This window comes from Anguilla rostrata, chromosome 3 (genome assembly GCF_018555375.3).
Source record: "Anguilla rostrata isolate EN2019 chromosome 3, ASM1855537v3, whole genome shotgun sequence".
NCBI classification, from domain to species: domain Eukaryota; kingdom Metazoa; phylum Chordata; class Actinopteri; order Anguilliformes; family Anguillidae; genus Anguilla; species Anguilla rostrata.
In genome coordinates, this window is record NC_057935.1 from 73,152,267 (window position 1) to 73,168,905 (window position 16,639).

The following is a 16,639-nucleotide window of genomic DNA, read 5'->3' on the forward strand; positions in this document are numbered from 1 at the left end:
GAAGTCCTGAATCTTGGGAATGGAGAATTTGTGTGGGAACATACAGTGTGAGCAGGTTGGAAAGGTGTGAGGGGGCTGGACCACAAAGTGATTTGTAAGTCAGCGGCAGTACATTGTATGTATGTTTTTCAGTAAAAAGTGATAAATAAATGAAAAAAGTTTGTAGAACAGCAAAGACCTAAGGACAGAGCCCTGTAGGACCCTACAGTGGTCTGAGGATTTATCATTAACATGAACAAACTGAAATCTGTCTGTCAGGTATGATCTCAATCATTGGTAAAATAAATGGTAAATGGACTGCATTTATATAGCGCTTTTATCCAAAGCGCTTTACAATTGATGCCTCTCATTCGCCAGAGCAGTTATGGGTTAGGTGTCTTGCTCAAGGACACTTCGACATGCCCAGTGTGGGGTTTTAACCGGCAACCCTCTGACTGCCAGACAATCGGTCTTACCTCCTGAGCTATGTCGCCCCATTGGAGTCCTTGCCCACAAATTCCTACACACTCCTTGAGTGTGTGCAAAAGAATGTCATGGTCTGCAGCAGAGCAGCCCAGTTCTGTTCCTGGAGATCCGTCCTTCCATCCTATAGGTTTTCATTTCAGCCCTAATTCGGCACGCTTGATTCTACTAATTAGCAACTGAAGGACATCTCTAATTAATAAATGCGGTGTGGTTTGTTAGAGTTGGAATTAAAAAATACTGGAAGGTAGATCTTCAGGATCAGGATTGGGCAGCCCTGTTCAATCAAATGCTGTGCTGAGATTAATTAAGACGAGTATAGGAGTTGATTTCTGATCTGAGGCTAAAAGGAGGTCATTAGATCTGGTCTCTGTGCTGCAATGGGGTTATGAACATGAAGGCTTTCATCAATATTATTCATCTTCAGCAAAGCGCTGAGCTGTTTGGCTGCAGCCTTCTCAAGTATTTTAGAAGAGGAGAATGGAGATAGGTCTGTAGTTTTTGGAATATTATGCAGGTAAATGGACTGCATTTATATAGCGCTTTTATCCAAAGCGCTTTACAATTGATGCCTCTCCTTCACCCGAGCAGGGTTAGGTGTCTTGCTCAGGGACACTTCGACACGCCCAGGGCGGCCAGTGCGGGCAGGAGAAAACAAGTTCCTGGAACAAATGTAGGAAATACAGGCAGCACTGCATTGGAGGAGGGCTTGTTTGGACGCACAGTGTCGTGTAGATTATAAAGATAACAGAGCAACCTATGAACTGTCTGCAGCATATAACACTTCTGGGTGTGTGTCGCCTTTCTATTTTGCCGAGCATTTATCCTCTTGTAAAATCAACAAATATCACCTGTTTCCCGGTGAAAAATACGTATCCATAAAATGCCGGGTGTTACGAATGAGTTTGTCAAAATGTTGTATGTTCTGGGTGTCCAGGACTAGTGCCAACCAAGGAATTTAACGGATAACATGCGAGTCTCCAAGTTTAGGCTTCTCGGCTCTTTCACTACCTGCATACCGAGGTCGTTTCAGAGGCATCACTAGGGCGGTGCAGGGGGTGCGAAATGAGTGGTGTGGTGTGGGGATGGCTGGTTTAAGCAGCCACACCTGCCCTGGGTCAAGCTAATTAGACCTGGCCAATTGGATAATTGGTTAAGAATTAGATAATTGGCCAGGCTAATTAGACCCAGGAACAGGAGTGGCTGCACCTGTGCGTAGTGAGGTAATCACTGAGCACAGGTTAAATCTGCCATCCCCACCCACATCAGGAGCTCTCTGTCATGACAGGGTTTTTACATCTGCTCATTTGGCGTTACTATCTTGCCAAACCCTCGTGGAATAAATGTGGACTGTTTTAACATCATCTCCCTGTGTCTCTGTGCTGGAGGGCCCCAAGGAAAGCCACTTCGGTGGCCTGTGGCAGGCGTGTTTGCCACAGTGGCGCCCAACGTGGGGCTCCTCCGGCACAGCAAAGAGGCACAGGAGGGCCAGCCAGGAAGCACACTGGAGAAGGGGCGGCTGAGGTGTTCCCGACAGGGCTTCGGGCGGATCCTCCGGGCCAAAAACAGGGAGCGGAAGATGACCAGGGAGGGGAAGGAAGCGATCCTCAGCTGGGACGCTGAGGACCTGCACCTGGCCGGGAAGGCAGGTCAGCTACGGGCGGTGCACGAGAGGTGGTCGCGCCCTGAGCTGGACTTGGCCGGGAAGGCGGGTCAGCTACGGGCGGCGCACGAGCGGTGGCCGTGCCGTTTTGCTTCCTTTCTCGTCCGTTTGGTTGTTTTTAGTTCTTTGTTTGGCCTGGTTGGTTTGCCCGGAGCCCATGAGGGGATAAGCCTGCAGCCGCCCGCCAGCAGAGCCGACTGGCGGCCACCACAGCCACAAGGGTTCCTGGTCCCCAGCACCACAAGAAGGCCAGCCCACCGGCCCAGCCACCCCACCACAGCCCCTGGAACAGCCCAAGCCGGTGACGCCCCCACCAGCCAGCAGAGCAGCCCAGGACTTCCTGTGCTCTGGGAGGGAGGAGGAAGAAGGGCTGCCTTGTCGTCCGGGGGAGGGTCACAGCATGTACTGGACTGTTCCGGGGCCACCCACCCTGACTCTTTAGTGGAGTGGTTTTTTTTTTGGTTTTTTTTGTCTTGCTTTGTTGGGGGTGCGGGGGGGGGGTAGGCTTCGGCCAGGGATTCTCCCTGGCCTCAGTTTGGCGTTGGGGGTATGTGGTGTGGGGATGGCTGGTTTAAGCAGCCACACCTGCCCTGGGTCAAGCTAATTAGACCTGGCCAATTGGATAATTGGTTGAGAATTAGATAATTGGCTAGGCTAATTGGGCCCAGGAACAGGAGTGGCTGCACCTGTGCGTAGTGAGGTAATCACTGCGCACAGGTTAAATCTGCCATCCCCACTCACACGGGGAGCTTCGGTCATGATTGGGTTACATCTGCTCACTTTGGCTATAACATCTTGCCAAACCCTTGTGAAAATAAATCTGGACTGTTTTAACATCTCCCTGTGTCTCTGTGCTGGAGGGCCCCAAGGAAAGCCACTTCGGTGGCCTGTGGCAGGCGTGTTTGCCACAAGTGGCAATACATTTTTTGTGCAGTGTTATCTGTAGAGAGGGGTTGAAACGGCTAACGGTTGATTAAATTAGCGGTATTAATGTGACGAGAAGCGCTTTGTCATTTCAATGCTGCGCCCACACCCGCCAGCACCCCCCAGTCGACAACATCCACACCGGGTGTAACCAACCCTATTGATGCCACCGGGTCGTTATCAGATTCTGTTGAGCAACATATTTTTTTCTGATGGTTTTGTTCTCATGATCATATACCTTCACCCAACATATCTACTGAATATCATGATGACCGTACAAAATATTGATGACTTATGGCCAATTTTGTGCTAAGAGACGCTGTTGGATTACTTGGTTGCGTCGCCATGGATGTGTCCTGGCCGCTTGCTGTAAAGGCCTTTACTATGTCGTAACACTTAGATGGCCCAGCGTGTAAGTAGAGATGCAGCGCTTCCACGCCACAATTAAAAAAGGCGTCACACTAGTGTTGTCACGATACCAAAATCTTGACTTTGATACCGATATCAGGTTTAGTATCACGATACTCGATACTGAAACAATACTGATTCAATACTCGGTACCTAACGATACTGAAATTACCTTAATAGAACAGAAACGTAATGTCCACAAGGGTTGACCTCATTTTCGAATTTAAATTTCGGTTTATTAAAAACCTGGTTTATTAACAACCTTTAAGTTGAAGCCTGTTCAACATATTAATAAGCATAGGCCTATAGTGTTACAACACTAAACAATAGAAAAATATATTAGATATATTTCAAAAATGAAACAATTGTAAAGTAAATTATCTTTAAACAGGTCTTTCACTTTAAAATAGATCTAAAAACAGCATATTTCAATAACAATACAACATCTTCCTATAATAAAATATTTACAAATTAGAACACCTATTGCTACTGAAGTGAACACTACGTCTGACACATACCTATTCCAATCCATTGCATTAGCAGAGAATGCACATTTCAGAGCGCCTCAGAGACAGATAGAATAATAATACATATTTCAAATAATAAATACGACATTGAAAAAAAACGAAACAAAAACGAAATATCAACTCGCCATCCCTGCTACCTGCGTGCTGCCCGCAGAGTACCGTATTATCAATTTAGACATTGGCAGACTACAGCATAAATTGCGTCTTTTGTTTATATTAGTAATTGCAGCGAGATACTGCAGCTGTAGACACAAGAAAGTTTGTTATATTATGGTAGCAACGGAACGAACTGAAATATTTTGAGCATTAATCAGTCAGAACCTTTATTTAAATTCTCGGAGGTACAATTGAGGGCCAGGCCCTCATTTTCAATGTAGCCGAGATTACAAACACAATTAAAACACAATAGGTGTAATAAAAGATCATAGAATATAACAACAGCAACTAACATAGTAAATAATAAAATAACAGTAATAAAATACAGTAAAATATGATAAAAAATAAAAATAAAATAAAATAATAAAATAAATAAAATCAGCACAGATACGATCAAAAACAGATGCACTCAGACACAGGAATGTTCAAAACCAGCGATCTAAACTGCCCATAAGTAGGTAGAGAGCTGATTTTCAGCATTTGTTGGAGCTCATTCCAGGAGGATGGGGCACTAAAATGGAATGCTGACTTCCAAATTTCTGATCGAGCCCGAGGGACCTTAAGCATAAGCAAGCCATTTGATCGGGTTTGATAGGGTCCAGAGCGCCACTCTAACAACCTTGTAATATAAGGTGGAAGCATTCCGACAATGGCCTTAAAGATAAACAAAAACCAGTGTTTATCACGCCTCACTGCCAGAGAAGACAGACCCACCTTGGCATAGAGGACACAGTGGTGGGTACCATAACTATCGCCAGTAATAAATCTGAGGGCAGAGTGATAGACTGTGTCCAAGCGCTTAAGGGAAGAAGGAGCAGCAATTCTATAAATAATGTCACCATAGTCTAATACTGAAAGGAAAACTGCTTCAACAATCTTTTTCTACTGATCATAGGGAAGCAAGATCTGTTTCTATAAAGGAAGCCAATTTTTTGTCTCAGTTTGCTGACAAGATTATCTATATGGAATTTAAATGAGAATTTCTCATCAAGCCAGATGCCAAGATATTTATATTCAGAAACTCTCTCAATTTTAGAACTATTTGCAGTGGATATAAATATGCTATCATAATCAGTGCTTCTGGCCCTAGTAAACAACATGAATTTTGTTTTGCTTGCATTAAGAACCAGCCTAAGCTTAACAAGAGCCTCCTGAAGGGCATTAAAAGCAAGCTGCAGTTTCTCAATGGCAAGCTGAGCAGAATCAGCAATCAGCAGTAATACTTACATAGCAATGATGAAATTTTATGTGTTCAGTAGATAGAGACAGAGACAGTAAATCAAGTCCTATCCGCTTCTGTTTTGCTCCAGAAAACTGTCAGATAGGTCTATCAGCAAACATATGGCTTAGCTATGCCCAGAAGTCCTCAGTAATAATAGTATTTTCCAAGAAATTATGAAAACACCTTTCGTTAGGTGCAGCATCTTTTAGCTACTGCTAACCCAGAGTGAATGCAGAAGTGAATGCGATGATAAGAAGATTTTCGGTTACGCTGACCGATAAAACGCTATTCCAAAAGCAAACTCAGACATGTTATACGTCATTAGAAAGCTTATCATCTCACCTACTGAATAAATGAATTGTCAATCAAGCGAGGCTGTACTTTACTACCGTAAACAACAGGTGTGGTATTACGCACAGCTGTTCTTGAAGGTACCCAGGCATCACAGATGAGCGTATATTTCAAAAAGGGATTGTCCATGACAATATATGACCACTCTGTCTGAAAAGGGACATCTCTACGCGTTAAACCAACGGTAAGGTTGTATATTTATTCAATATATAGTCCCAGATATTGACTGTAGAATGACATGGTATCATTTTTTAAAACGTCGTCTCGTTTATTTCGTTACTCAGTGAGCAGCGTTTTCACTGCCCTGTTGGCATATTTTAGGGCTGTTGTCAGGTTTATCTTGTTGCTGACAGAATACGATTTTTGAGTGGCGAAAGAATATTTTTATGAATGCCCACATATATAATATCGTCCATTATGAAGTTCAGACCCTCCCCTCGTTGATAAAAACTAGACCCTACAGTGTCCAATTACTTGCGTCGCCATGGATGTCTTCTAGCCGCTTGCTGTAAAGAAGTTTATTAGATGTCGTAACACTTTAGATGTGGAGCTACAGCTCTTCCGCACCGCAACTAATAAAAAAGTCCAAATGGCGGGCAAACAATATAGTGGACATAGGTGGTCCCAATAGCAAAGTAAAGAGCACATTCAGATGTGTTGTGTTGATCTGACTTACGGTATGGGAGTTATGACCTTTTAAACACGACCCTTTGTTATAGCGCCACCATCTGGCCGACATACGTGATTTGTAGTTCCTGAGTAGTGGGGGGCCATAGAAACCCACCTACCAAATTTGGTTGCTCTAGGACTTATGGTTGCTGAGCCTCAGACACTTTTAGCGGAGAAAAATAAGAATAATAATAATAATAATCCTAACAGATACAATAGGGTTCCACCAGCTTCGCTGCTTGGACCCCTAATAATAATCCTAACAGATACAATAGGGTTCCACCAGCTTCGCTGCTTGGACCCCTAATAATAATCCTAACAGATACAATAGGGTTCCACCAGCTTCGCTGCTTGGACTCCTAAAAATACAGTTAATCATCCACATCAATGCCTCTGGCTTTCTTGCAGGTGATGTCACATCTGACATCATTGTCCAGTCTAATGGGAACTTCACACTGCAGCCAAACGTTCAGAGTCCCCCAGAGGACATTTTGTGGAGGTGGAATGAAAACAAGGTGGTTGAATTTGACCAGAAGGAAGTGGTTGAATACAGGCAGTTTAAAGGACGGACGATCCTGGACCTCATAACGGGAGCCCTGACCCTCACACATCTCACAGAGACTGACAGTGGGGAGTATGTTGGTGAGCTGCAGATCAATACAGGGCTGGTGTACCATCGTCAGACGGTGAAAGTGTTTGGTGAGTTTGCCTTTACTGAATGACCAAATCTGAGCTTTCATCAAAGACATGTAGCCATATGCTCTGAAAAAATGTCTGCTACTGAAATAGATTTCATATCATTTTGTGGGGCATTCAAAAATGTTATCTTCTTTCCAAGCAGGTAGAATCATGGCATTTTACATTATTTCAAAGTGCTTCACAAGTCGGTCTGTAACCACACGGTTATGGGTGTGAATATTGCTAAATGACACAAAAGTTAGTTTCTCAACCATAAGTGTTTCCGTAAAAAAGAGCTTTATATAAGTTGATCATATGGGGCAGGTGTGGGAGGGGAAGTTGGTCTGTAACCACAAGGATATGGGTGTGAATAGCATGTGAGACCCTACAGTCATACCCTAGTGTTTCAGTAAAAAAGCACTTTATATCACTCCATCATGTGGGTCAGGTGTGTTAATCCATGAAAGACAATGCTAAAGTTAGCTGTGAGGTCACAAGCCTTTGTTCTCCATGTAGATGCTGTCGGTAAACCAGCAGTCACCTGCCAAGTGAACGGCTCCTCAGTAACCCTGCTGTGCTCTGGGGGCAACAGACCAAGCACTCAGTACAGGTGGGAGGGGCCTGCCATAGAGCCCCAGCCAGGGTCCCAGCTGAAGATAGAGGCAGCAGAGAGCTCTGATGCAGTCTACACCTGTGTGCTGCACAACCCTGTGGGTGAGAACAGAACAGACTTTCCTGTAAAGAGCTGCTTCCCTGCTCCAGGTAAGGCCCATTCAGCTGATGTAGGGACTGAGCACAGGCCTGCCATCCTGGCAGCCACAGTCCACCCCTAATGCTCATTTCACAGGTTTGGGTAGCTGTTCCAGTTGCAATGCAGTTCTGTAGTCTAATCCTTTTAACCAGATTTTTTAACTTGAGTTAAGCACACTTCAATATTTTTTCCACTTGCTTAATTTACAATTTGTTCATGTTCTGCTGTTCTCCTGGGGTTTCCAGCCTCTGTTTAATTTTCTGTGCTATCCTGTGAATTCCATGGGACTTCAACCCAAATTTCACCCTCTGGTCTACATCATAGAGTACTGGGTAAAGGCCCTGTTCACGGTACTGTCGGGGTCCTACTAGGGGTTAAATGCTCAGTTGCCACATCTACCCCACAGTCTCTGAAACATGACTGAGGCACATTGATTACTACTGACCCCAATCATTCCCAGCACTGTCAGCTGAGACAGCTGTTGCTGAGCAACCAGTCAACTTCACATTAACTGCCATTTCATTAATACAGGGAACTAAATAAATCATCTTCTAAAGTCAGAAATATATACACACAGAAATGTATTTATATACATCTTTCAATAGTCAGATCAAAATGGTTGAGCTTTGTCTTTTATAATTTTCTAACATGTTCTGTTTGTCTGTTTTTAGGAAGTGCATCTGTCATTATTTCTGTAGTCATTGTCCTCCTCCTCCTCTTCATCATTGTGGGATTGCTTTTATTTTACTACAAGAAATTCTACAAAAGTAAGAGTCTTTTCAAATAACACATGAAATGATATTAATAAACGCATCCATATGCAGATCCTGCTGTTTCTGGAGCAGTTACTCAGGACTGGATTCAGTAGGGCTGCACTCCTGTTGTCTCCATAAAATGAGCACAAGCTCTCCAATACTGTGGGACTGAAAGCTCATACATTAGCGCTACTACACCCAGGACTAATAATAAAATTATATTTTACATTGTAGGAAGACAAAATGAAGAGGACATGGAAGCTCAATCTGGGGGTAAGCTGTAGAAATGATGGTGGTGACTGTGATGATGCTACTGCGAAGCACGATGAGTAATGAATAATATTTCATATCTTATATTGTAGAAAAGACAAGACTGGGAGAGAGAGACTCTGAAGCTGCAGTAAATGGTGAGCTGTAGAACAGTGTTATTCACTCTGGCCTTAGAGTTGCAGGTGATGACATCACTCCCTCTGGTACTTTATCTCCTAATTCAAAACACTGCAGCTGCAGGTTTCCTCCAAAACATTAACATCTATACAATGTATGCCTATACAGTACTCAATGACAAATGTATTACAATCAGATGTATTCATATTCATAAACTTCAGATGTAGGCGTGCTGCTTGTAAAACTAGATAAATTAAATGTGTGAAATATTTCTTTTGAAATAGAAGGACAACAGCTATTACCAGCAGATACTGAAAACGTTGAGGAAACTCCAGGTAAGGCAGAATTAACTCTGCGCTGAACAGAAACGTGTCTCATAATGAAACAGCAGTACTGAAATGCCTCTGCTTCAGGGTTGGGATCAATTACCCTGCAGTTCAGTCAGTTCAGGGAAGGAAATAAATTGCAAAATACCCAGAAAACATTGTGGACATTTTTCAAGCCATGAATTAAATTTGAAATTTAAACATTTACTTTGAATTTGCCAAATTGTGAAGGTGAAGACCAAATATAACTGCATTACATGCATTATTGTGTGTGAAGAGAGAGGAAACATGGGGATTGAATCCTGGCCTTGATGTAAAGCAGGATCAGATTCACCTGTGAGCCTCTTTGCATTTGTATTGTACTCAGCACACACAGCGATATTTCCTGTTTCTACAGTAAATGTTTGGGAAAAGCAGTATGAAAACATGACGAGCCCAGGTAAGACCCATGATGAGCATCAGAAGACAGCACTGACTGAGCAGCACAAAGGGACTGATGGGAGTGCTGGAATTTCACAGGAGGAGAGTCAGACAGGTAAGTACAGAGAAGCAGCAGGTAACCTGCCAATCAGTCACCTGCTTTACATCATATTTAATATTTAATTTCATTTTTCCACAGAATCACTAAATCAGGGTGAAGATTCTGAAGAGAGAGGAGTGGAGACTGAGGGGGGGAACTCTGAACGCCCCTCCTCTGGCACTGTCCCGTTCAGCGCTCCTGAGTCTCCACCTGCTGCTACACCCAAAACAGGAAATGAAGAGGAGACCTTCCACAGTCCCCCATCCAGCCCCTCTCTTCCCCACGCCCCTAAATCTCCCCCCCATCCAGCACCAGCTCCAGTACAGAATCAGGACCAGGGAGAAAAAACAGAAGGAGCAGCAGCAGCAGAATCTACTGATGAGACTGCAGCCAATCAGACAGCAGGAGCCCAGAGGCAGAGAGAGAAGGGGGAGGGGCAGGATGGAGGTAGTGATGGGGGCGGAGCTCAGCCCAGTGGGGCAGGAGGGGGAGGAGCTGAGAACCCAACAGCAGATCCAGCCCGGGAGCTCCCCAGCAGCCCAGAGGGAGAGGAGGATATTCAGGACAGTCAGACAGGTAAGTACAGAGAAGCAGAAGGTAACATTCTCAGTGAGAGACTCAGGCAGCTGTTCCTGCTCATGCTCTTGTGTGCAGGTGCACTTGCTGCTCAGATACATTTACAGGTAGATTTATTTAGGTAGATTTATTTCATTTCTCCATAGAAAGATTAATTCAGGGTGAATATTTTGAATTTATTAAACTGTATTGGTTAAGATAAAAAAATATCCCTTGCATTATTCTGTGAGCAGCAAGGACAAATGGGGATTGAATCCTGGCCTTGATATGAAGCAGGATCAGATATTCACCTGTGAGCCTCCTTGCATTTGTACTGTACTCAGCACACACAGCGATATTTCCTCTGTTTCTACAGGACGTCCTGCGGAAGCAGCAGAGCTGTATGGAGACTGGCTGAGCTCAGGTAAGACCTGTGATGAGCATCAGAACACACCTCTGACTGAGAGTAGAGACTCAGCTGTTCCAGGTGATTCTGTTATATGCAGGTGCAGTTGTTGCTCAGTCGCTGCGTGTGTGTGTGTGTGTGTGTTTGTGTGAGACAGAGAGAGAGAATGAGAGAGCAGGAGAACATGGTGAGAATAAGGGAACAGTACCACTGAGTACAGAATGTATTTGAGCTGGGATAGACTACAGCAATAAATAAAGTGCACTTTCAGATAGAAGGGTACTAAAAGGAGTCTAAAAAACTACAAACATGTGTCACAGGGGTGGTACCCTATAGGTACAGAAAATGTACGTTATTTCCTCTGTTTCTGCAGCAAAGCTGGTTGCAGGCTGGTGGAGCCCATTTAAGACCCATGATAAGCATCAGAAGACAGCACTGACTGAGCAGCACAAAGGGATTGTTGGGAGTGCTGGAATTTCACAGGAGGAGAGTCAGACAGGTAAGTACAGAGAAGCAGCAGGTAACCTGCCAGTCAGTCACCTGCTTTACATCAGGTTTAATATTTTATTTAATTTCTCCACACAATCACTAAATCAGGGTGAAGATTCTGAAGAGAGTGGAGTGGAGACTGAGGGGGGGAACTCTAAACACCCCTCCTCTGGCACTGTCCCGTCCAGCGCTCCTGAGTCTCTACCTGCTGCTCCACCCAAAACAGAAAATGAAGAGGAGATCTTCCACAGTCCCCCATCCAGCCCCTCTCTTCCCCACCCCCCTAAATCTCCCCCCGCTCCAGCACCAGCTCCAGTACAGAGTCAGGACCAGGAAGAGGAAACAGGAAGAGCAGCAGCAGCAGCAGAATCTACTGATGAGACTGGAGCCAATCCGAGAGCAGGAGCCCAGAGGCAGAGAGAGAAGAGGGGGGGGGCAGGATGGAGGTAGTGATGGGGGCGGAGCTCAGCCCAGTGGGGCAGGAGGGGGAGGAGCTGAGAACCCAACAGCAGATCCAGTCCAGGAGCTCCCCAGCAGCCCAGAGGGAGAGAAGGATATTCAGAGACGGGGTCCAGAGACCGATGGGGGGGCGCCCCAGTGTAGTGAGGCAGGAGGGGGAGGGGACGAAAGTGTCCCAAAACCAGATTCACATCAGGATATAGACCTAACATCAGGCCCAAATCTGGAGCCCAACAGCACCTCTGAGGCAGAGGAAGAGAAGAGGGGGAGAGAGGAGAGGAAGGATTCACAGGACAGAGGGGTGAAGTCACCCCCAGAAAACTCCCCGAAGCCCCCTACAGCCCCTAAACCCCCTACAGCCCCTAAATAACCCCTAAACCCCCTAAACCCTTTAGCAGGACTGTCCCAGAGCACACAGGAGAGAGAGACGCAGGAGAGCGGGGCACTGAGTCACATGACACAGGATGGAAAGACTGCAGACGCAGGAAAAGCAGCTCCTGAGAACACAGGAGATCATTTAAAGAACTGAAACTAAACTCTGAGCAGTGCTACAGTGCATAAGACACAAGCAGGTGTAACAGGCTATTATAAAACTCTATGAATTTGGGCAAATCCTTTCCTTTCTTTGCTTTATACATTTCCACCTGGTCTGTGTTTGGGGCTCTGTGTGTGTGTGTGTGTGTGTGTGTGTGCGTGTGTGTGTGTGTGTGCGTGTGTGTGTGTGTGTGCGTGTGCGTGTGTGTGTGTGGTGTGCGCGTGCGTGTGTGCGCGTGTGTGTGTGCACATGCGTGTGTGTGTGTGTGTGCGTGTGCGTGTGCGTGTGCGTGTGTGTGTGTGTGCGTGCGTGTGTGTGTGCGTGTGTGTGTGCGTGTGTGTGTGTGTGTGTGCGTGTGTGTGTGTGTGCGTGTGTGTGTGTGTGTGTGCGTGTGTGTGTGTGTGTTAGTACATCTGCATCTGCCATATGAAGCTCTAATTAAAATCCGACTCATACCTTGTAACACCTGCAATGTTCTGCTGTCTAATTTCCATGTAAACAGTAGATAAACTCCTGAGGAAAGTCTGTTACCTAATCTAGCTAACTGGTGCTATACTTTATTTATGGCTAGCGGCGGAAGCTATAATTTCATTATTTTCACTTTTTTTTTATCAGGGGAGCCAGTTGTATTGCTGCCACACCCCACCACTCTGTTCTGTTCTGTGTTTAATTCCTTTTGGCCAGCTATGGAGGTGTTTCAGTGCTAATCCTGCTCATTTCTCTTTCATGATCTGTAGATTATAGTGTGTGATGTGCACCAGTGGAGCCCCTGTCACTTGTATATACTGAAGCCCACAATTATGAAGAAATGAATCTATGTATTAACAGAACCAGTTGAGAATAAATAATTTGTTATTGTGCCCTACAATCGAGGCGGCGGTGGTTCTTACGGGAAACGCCCTAACACTGCGAAGGGCAGGAGTCCAGGCTGTCATTAATTACATTCATTTGGCAGACACTTTTTTCCAAAGCGACGTACAAAAAAGTGCATTTTCATGATCGTAGACAACTGCTGAACACGGGTTCAGTAAGGTACAATTATTTAATTTGTACAGCTATTTCTACCCGAGAACAATGAACACTATTCTGGTCTAACATCTGCAAAGCCAACTAGGCAGAAGAACAAGCTACAGTATTAGGACAAATACAAATTAACAAGAAGTGCAGGGATGGGGCAACATGTAACAAGTGACAGGAAAAAGGGTTTTTATTTATTTATTTTATTTTTTTATACAGCGTGGTGGTGGTTAGTGGTTGGATGGTTAGATATCTTTAAATTAATAACAGATTTAAAGATATCAAAGATCACATTCTAAAGATATATATTCCTAGCATACCAGGCAATCAAGGGATCAGCCCCAGCATACCTCCACAAGATATTCAAACCCTACATGCCAGCCAGATCCCTCCGTTCTGCTACCTCAGGACACCTGGCATCTCCCCCTCTTCGCACCTGCGCTTCCAGAACACGTCTCCTGTCTGTCCTGGCCCCACGATGGTGGAATGACCTCTGCGTGGAGGTCAGAACAGCTGAGACACTGACCCACTTCAAGCGACGATTGAAGACTCACCTCTTCAGGCTGCACCTCTCCCCATCCCTCCCTACCTCCCTGTAATCTCTTAAATGACTGTAAGCTTAGGGTTGTAACTAGGTAGCTGTTTCGTAGGTGACTTAGTTAATGCACCCGTCTTAACTACTGCTTGTATTTTTGCATAGACTGCGTTGTTGCTGTTCTCGTTTGTGTTAGTGTTAATCAGTTTAACCTTCAGGGTCCAAGTTGAACTATGCGGTTGTTCCCTGCACTTGGACCAGTACTTCTCTATAGGGTTTTCCTCATACATGTTCCTGGTTATGGTTATACACTTTGTTGTACGTCACTCTGGATAAGAGCGTCTGCCAAATGCCTGTAATGTAATGTAATGTAATATATACACATATGGCTTCACCCTGACTGCATAGCGGAACCTGTAGAACCCTATACAAGCCAGCACTGCATAGCGGAACCTGTAGAACCCTATACAAGCCAGCACTGCATAGCGGAACCTGTAGAACCCTATACAAGCCAGCACTGCATAGCGGAACCTGTAGAACCCTATACAAGCCAGCACTGCATAGCAGAACCTGTAGAACCCTATACAAGCCAGCACTGCATAGCAGAACCTGTAGAACCCTATACAAGCCAGCACTGCATAGCAGAACCTGTAGAACCCTATACAAGCCAGCACTGCATAGCGGAACCTGTAGAACCCTATACAAGCCAGCACTGCATAGCAGAACCTGTAGAACCCTATACAAGCCAGCACTGCATAGCGGAACCTGTAGAACCCTATACAAGCCAGCACTGCATAGGGGAACCTGTAGAACTCTATACAAGCCAGCAGCTTCACCCAGCTGAGAATATTCTCCTAAATGTTCCAACTGCAAGATAAAAAACAAAAGAGCCTTCCCTGTGCATGTGGTCATTGCAAAACTGCACTTGCAAGTTTCTATTTGGACCTCCCTTAAATACACATAATGAAATCAATTATGTTTCAATGTGATCACAGGCTTTGCAGCAGTCAATCTCACAAATAAAATGTCCTCTTATTTTTATTGGGAATAATATTAGGGTCATCCCCATGCATCAACAATATAGAACATGTAAGAACCCACATGCCTAATATATCTGAGAGCCTGCTAGCATTCAGTTTCTTATGGAGATAGAAAGTGGCGAGCAATACAAAATGGAATCAGCTGTTGATTTTATTAATCCCACTTAAAGAACATTAGATTACAAATGTATGTATGAACGCAAGAATGTCCTACGTTTATAATCAGGCATAGCAGATAAAAGTATTTAATGAGTAGTTGTGACTCACTGGAACAATTTCCACCACACTGGTAACCAGTAAGCAATACCAAGACTCCTCAGACACGTCACACCGTTCTGAGGAAATGAATTGATTGATTGATTGAAATTCTTTATTACATTACATTTATTGATCATTAAAATCCAAGAGACCCCTCTAGCCAGAGATACCCCAGATACAAAAATCATCAAAAGCATAAAAACACAAAGTGCAAAGGCTTATTTCCATTGTGGTCCTTTTTTGCGGGGGTGGGGTGGGGTGGGGTATGGAGGGTGTTGAAGGGGCATCATGAAAAGGCAGCCAACAAGCTGGCAGCAGCTTCTAAACATACATCATTTCACTTAAAAAGAAAGATCAATCACAATACAAATGTATAACCATATTAATCCATAAACATTCCAATATACAGTTCATGATGGGTGTTGGGGATATATATGGTTCCGTTGTGGGGCGACATAGCTCAGGAGGTAAGAGCGGTTGTCTGGCAGTCGGAGGGTTGCTGGTTTGATCCCCGCACTGGGCGTGTGTCAAAGTGTCCCTGAGCAAAACACCTAACCCCTAACTGCTCTGGTGGATGAGAGGCATCAATTGTGAAGTGCTTTGGATAATAGCGCTATATAAATGCAGTCCATTTACCATATGTTTGCTGTTTTTGAGTCTTTCTTTTAAATTTATTTTGTTTTGCCACTGGGGTGCGCTGTGGGGCATTCCCCAGGGCTAAAGGTAGGCAGGTGGGGTGTTTTTGGAATGCATCGAGGAAGGACACATGAGCTGTGTCCAAAGCATCTTACTTACCTCCTATAGAGTATACAAGTTAAGTACCATACTTTTTAGGAGGTTCCACAGAGAGGAAGAGGCGGAGCCATCTTTGGGTCCCATAAATCAGAGGGGAAGAGGCATGGCCTTTTCACTACAGGAATGGACCATTTTACGACACTTTTGCGGTACCTCTGGAATAGAATGCAGGATATTTTTCACATGCTGACCATCGTGTACTAAGAATACACACTAAGGAGATGACAGTGCACTTTCTGAGCACGCGGTAGCTAGGAGGATGCTTTGGCCCAAGAGAGAGGCGATGGCGCAATAACTGGAAACTTTTTTGTATCACTTTGAAATGGAAATAAACCGACTTTTGGACTTATTTTTGTATGTGTTAAACTGGAATTATGGAACTGACAAGTAGCCACAGCAAAAAACTTCATGAATTCAGCTCTGTTAATTGCTGAGGAAGTCAAAGTTTCTTTTAGAAAATCTGGCTGCTATGTGCCACAGTTTGCCCAACACTCCCACCTGCTGGTGACATACTGTAATTGAAACCCGAATGTGGCTTTAGCCAACAGCAGTCAGACCAAACATCAGTGCTGTGGCTGATAGATACTGCCCAGTGCACCACAGTGTGTGTGTGCATGCTTGTGTGTGTGTGCGCATGTGTGTATGTGTGAGTGTGTGTCTGCATGTGTATATGTATGTGTGTGTGTGTGTGTGTGTGCGCGTGTGTGCGTGTGAGCAGGTGAGGAACTGAACTTCAACTGAACTACAATAT

At 44.7% G+C, this 16,639-nt stretch overlaps 1 protein-coding gene across 1 annotated transcript in view; it reads left to right on the forward strand.

Moving 5' to 3' along the window:
- Positions 1–16,639, forward strand: part of LOC135251895 (protein PRRC2A-like) — a 150,371-nt gene that overhangs the window by 29,684 nt on the left and 104,048 nt on the right. The window contains exon 15 of the mRNA XM_064329759.1: positions 8,929–8,973. Within this exon, the coding sequence (XP_064185829.1) occupies positions 8,929–8,973 (45 nt within the window). The remainder of the gene's footprint in view (positions 1–8,928; positions 8,974–16,639) is intronic.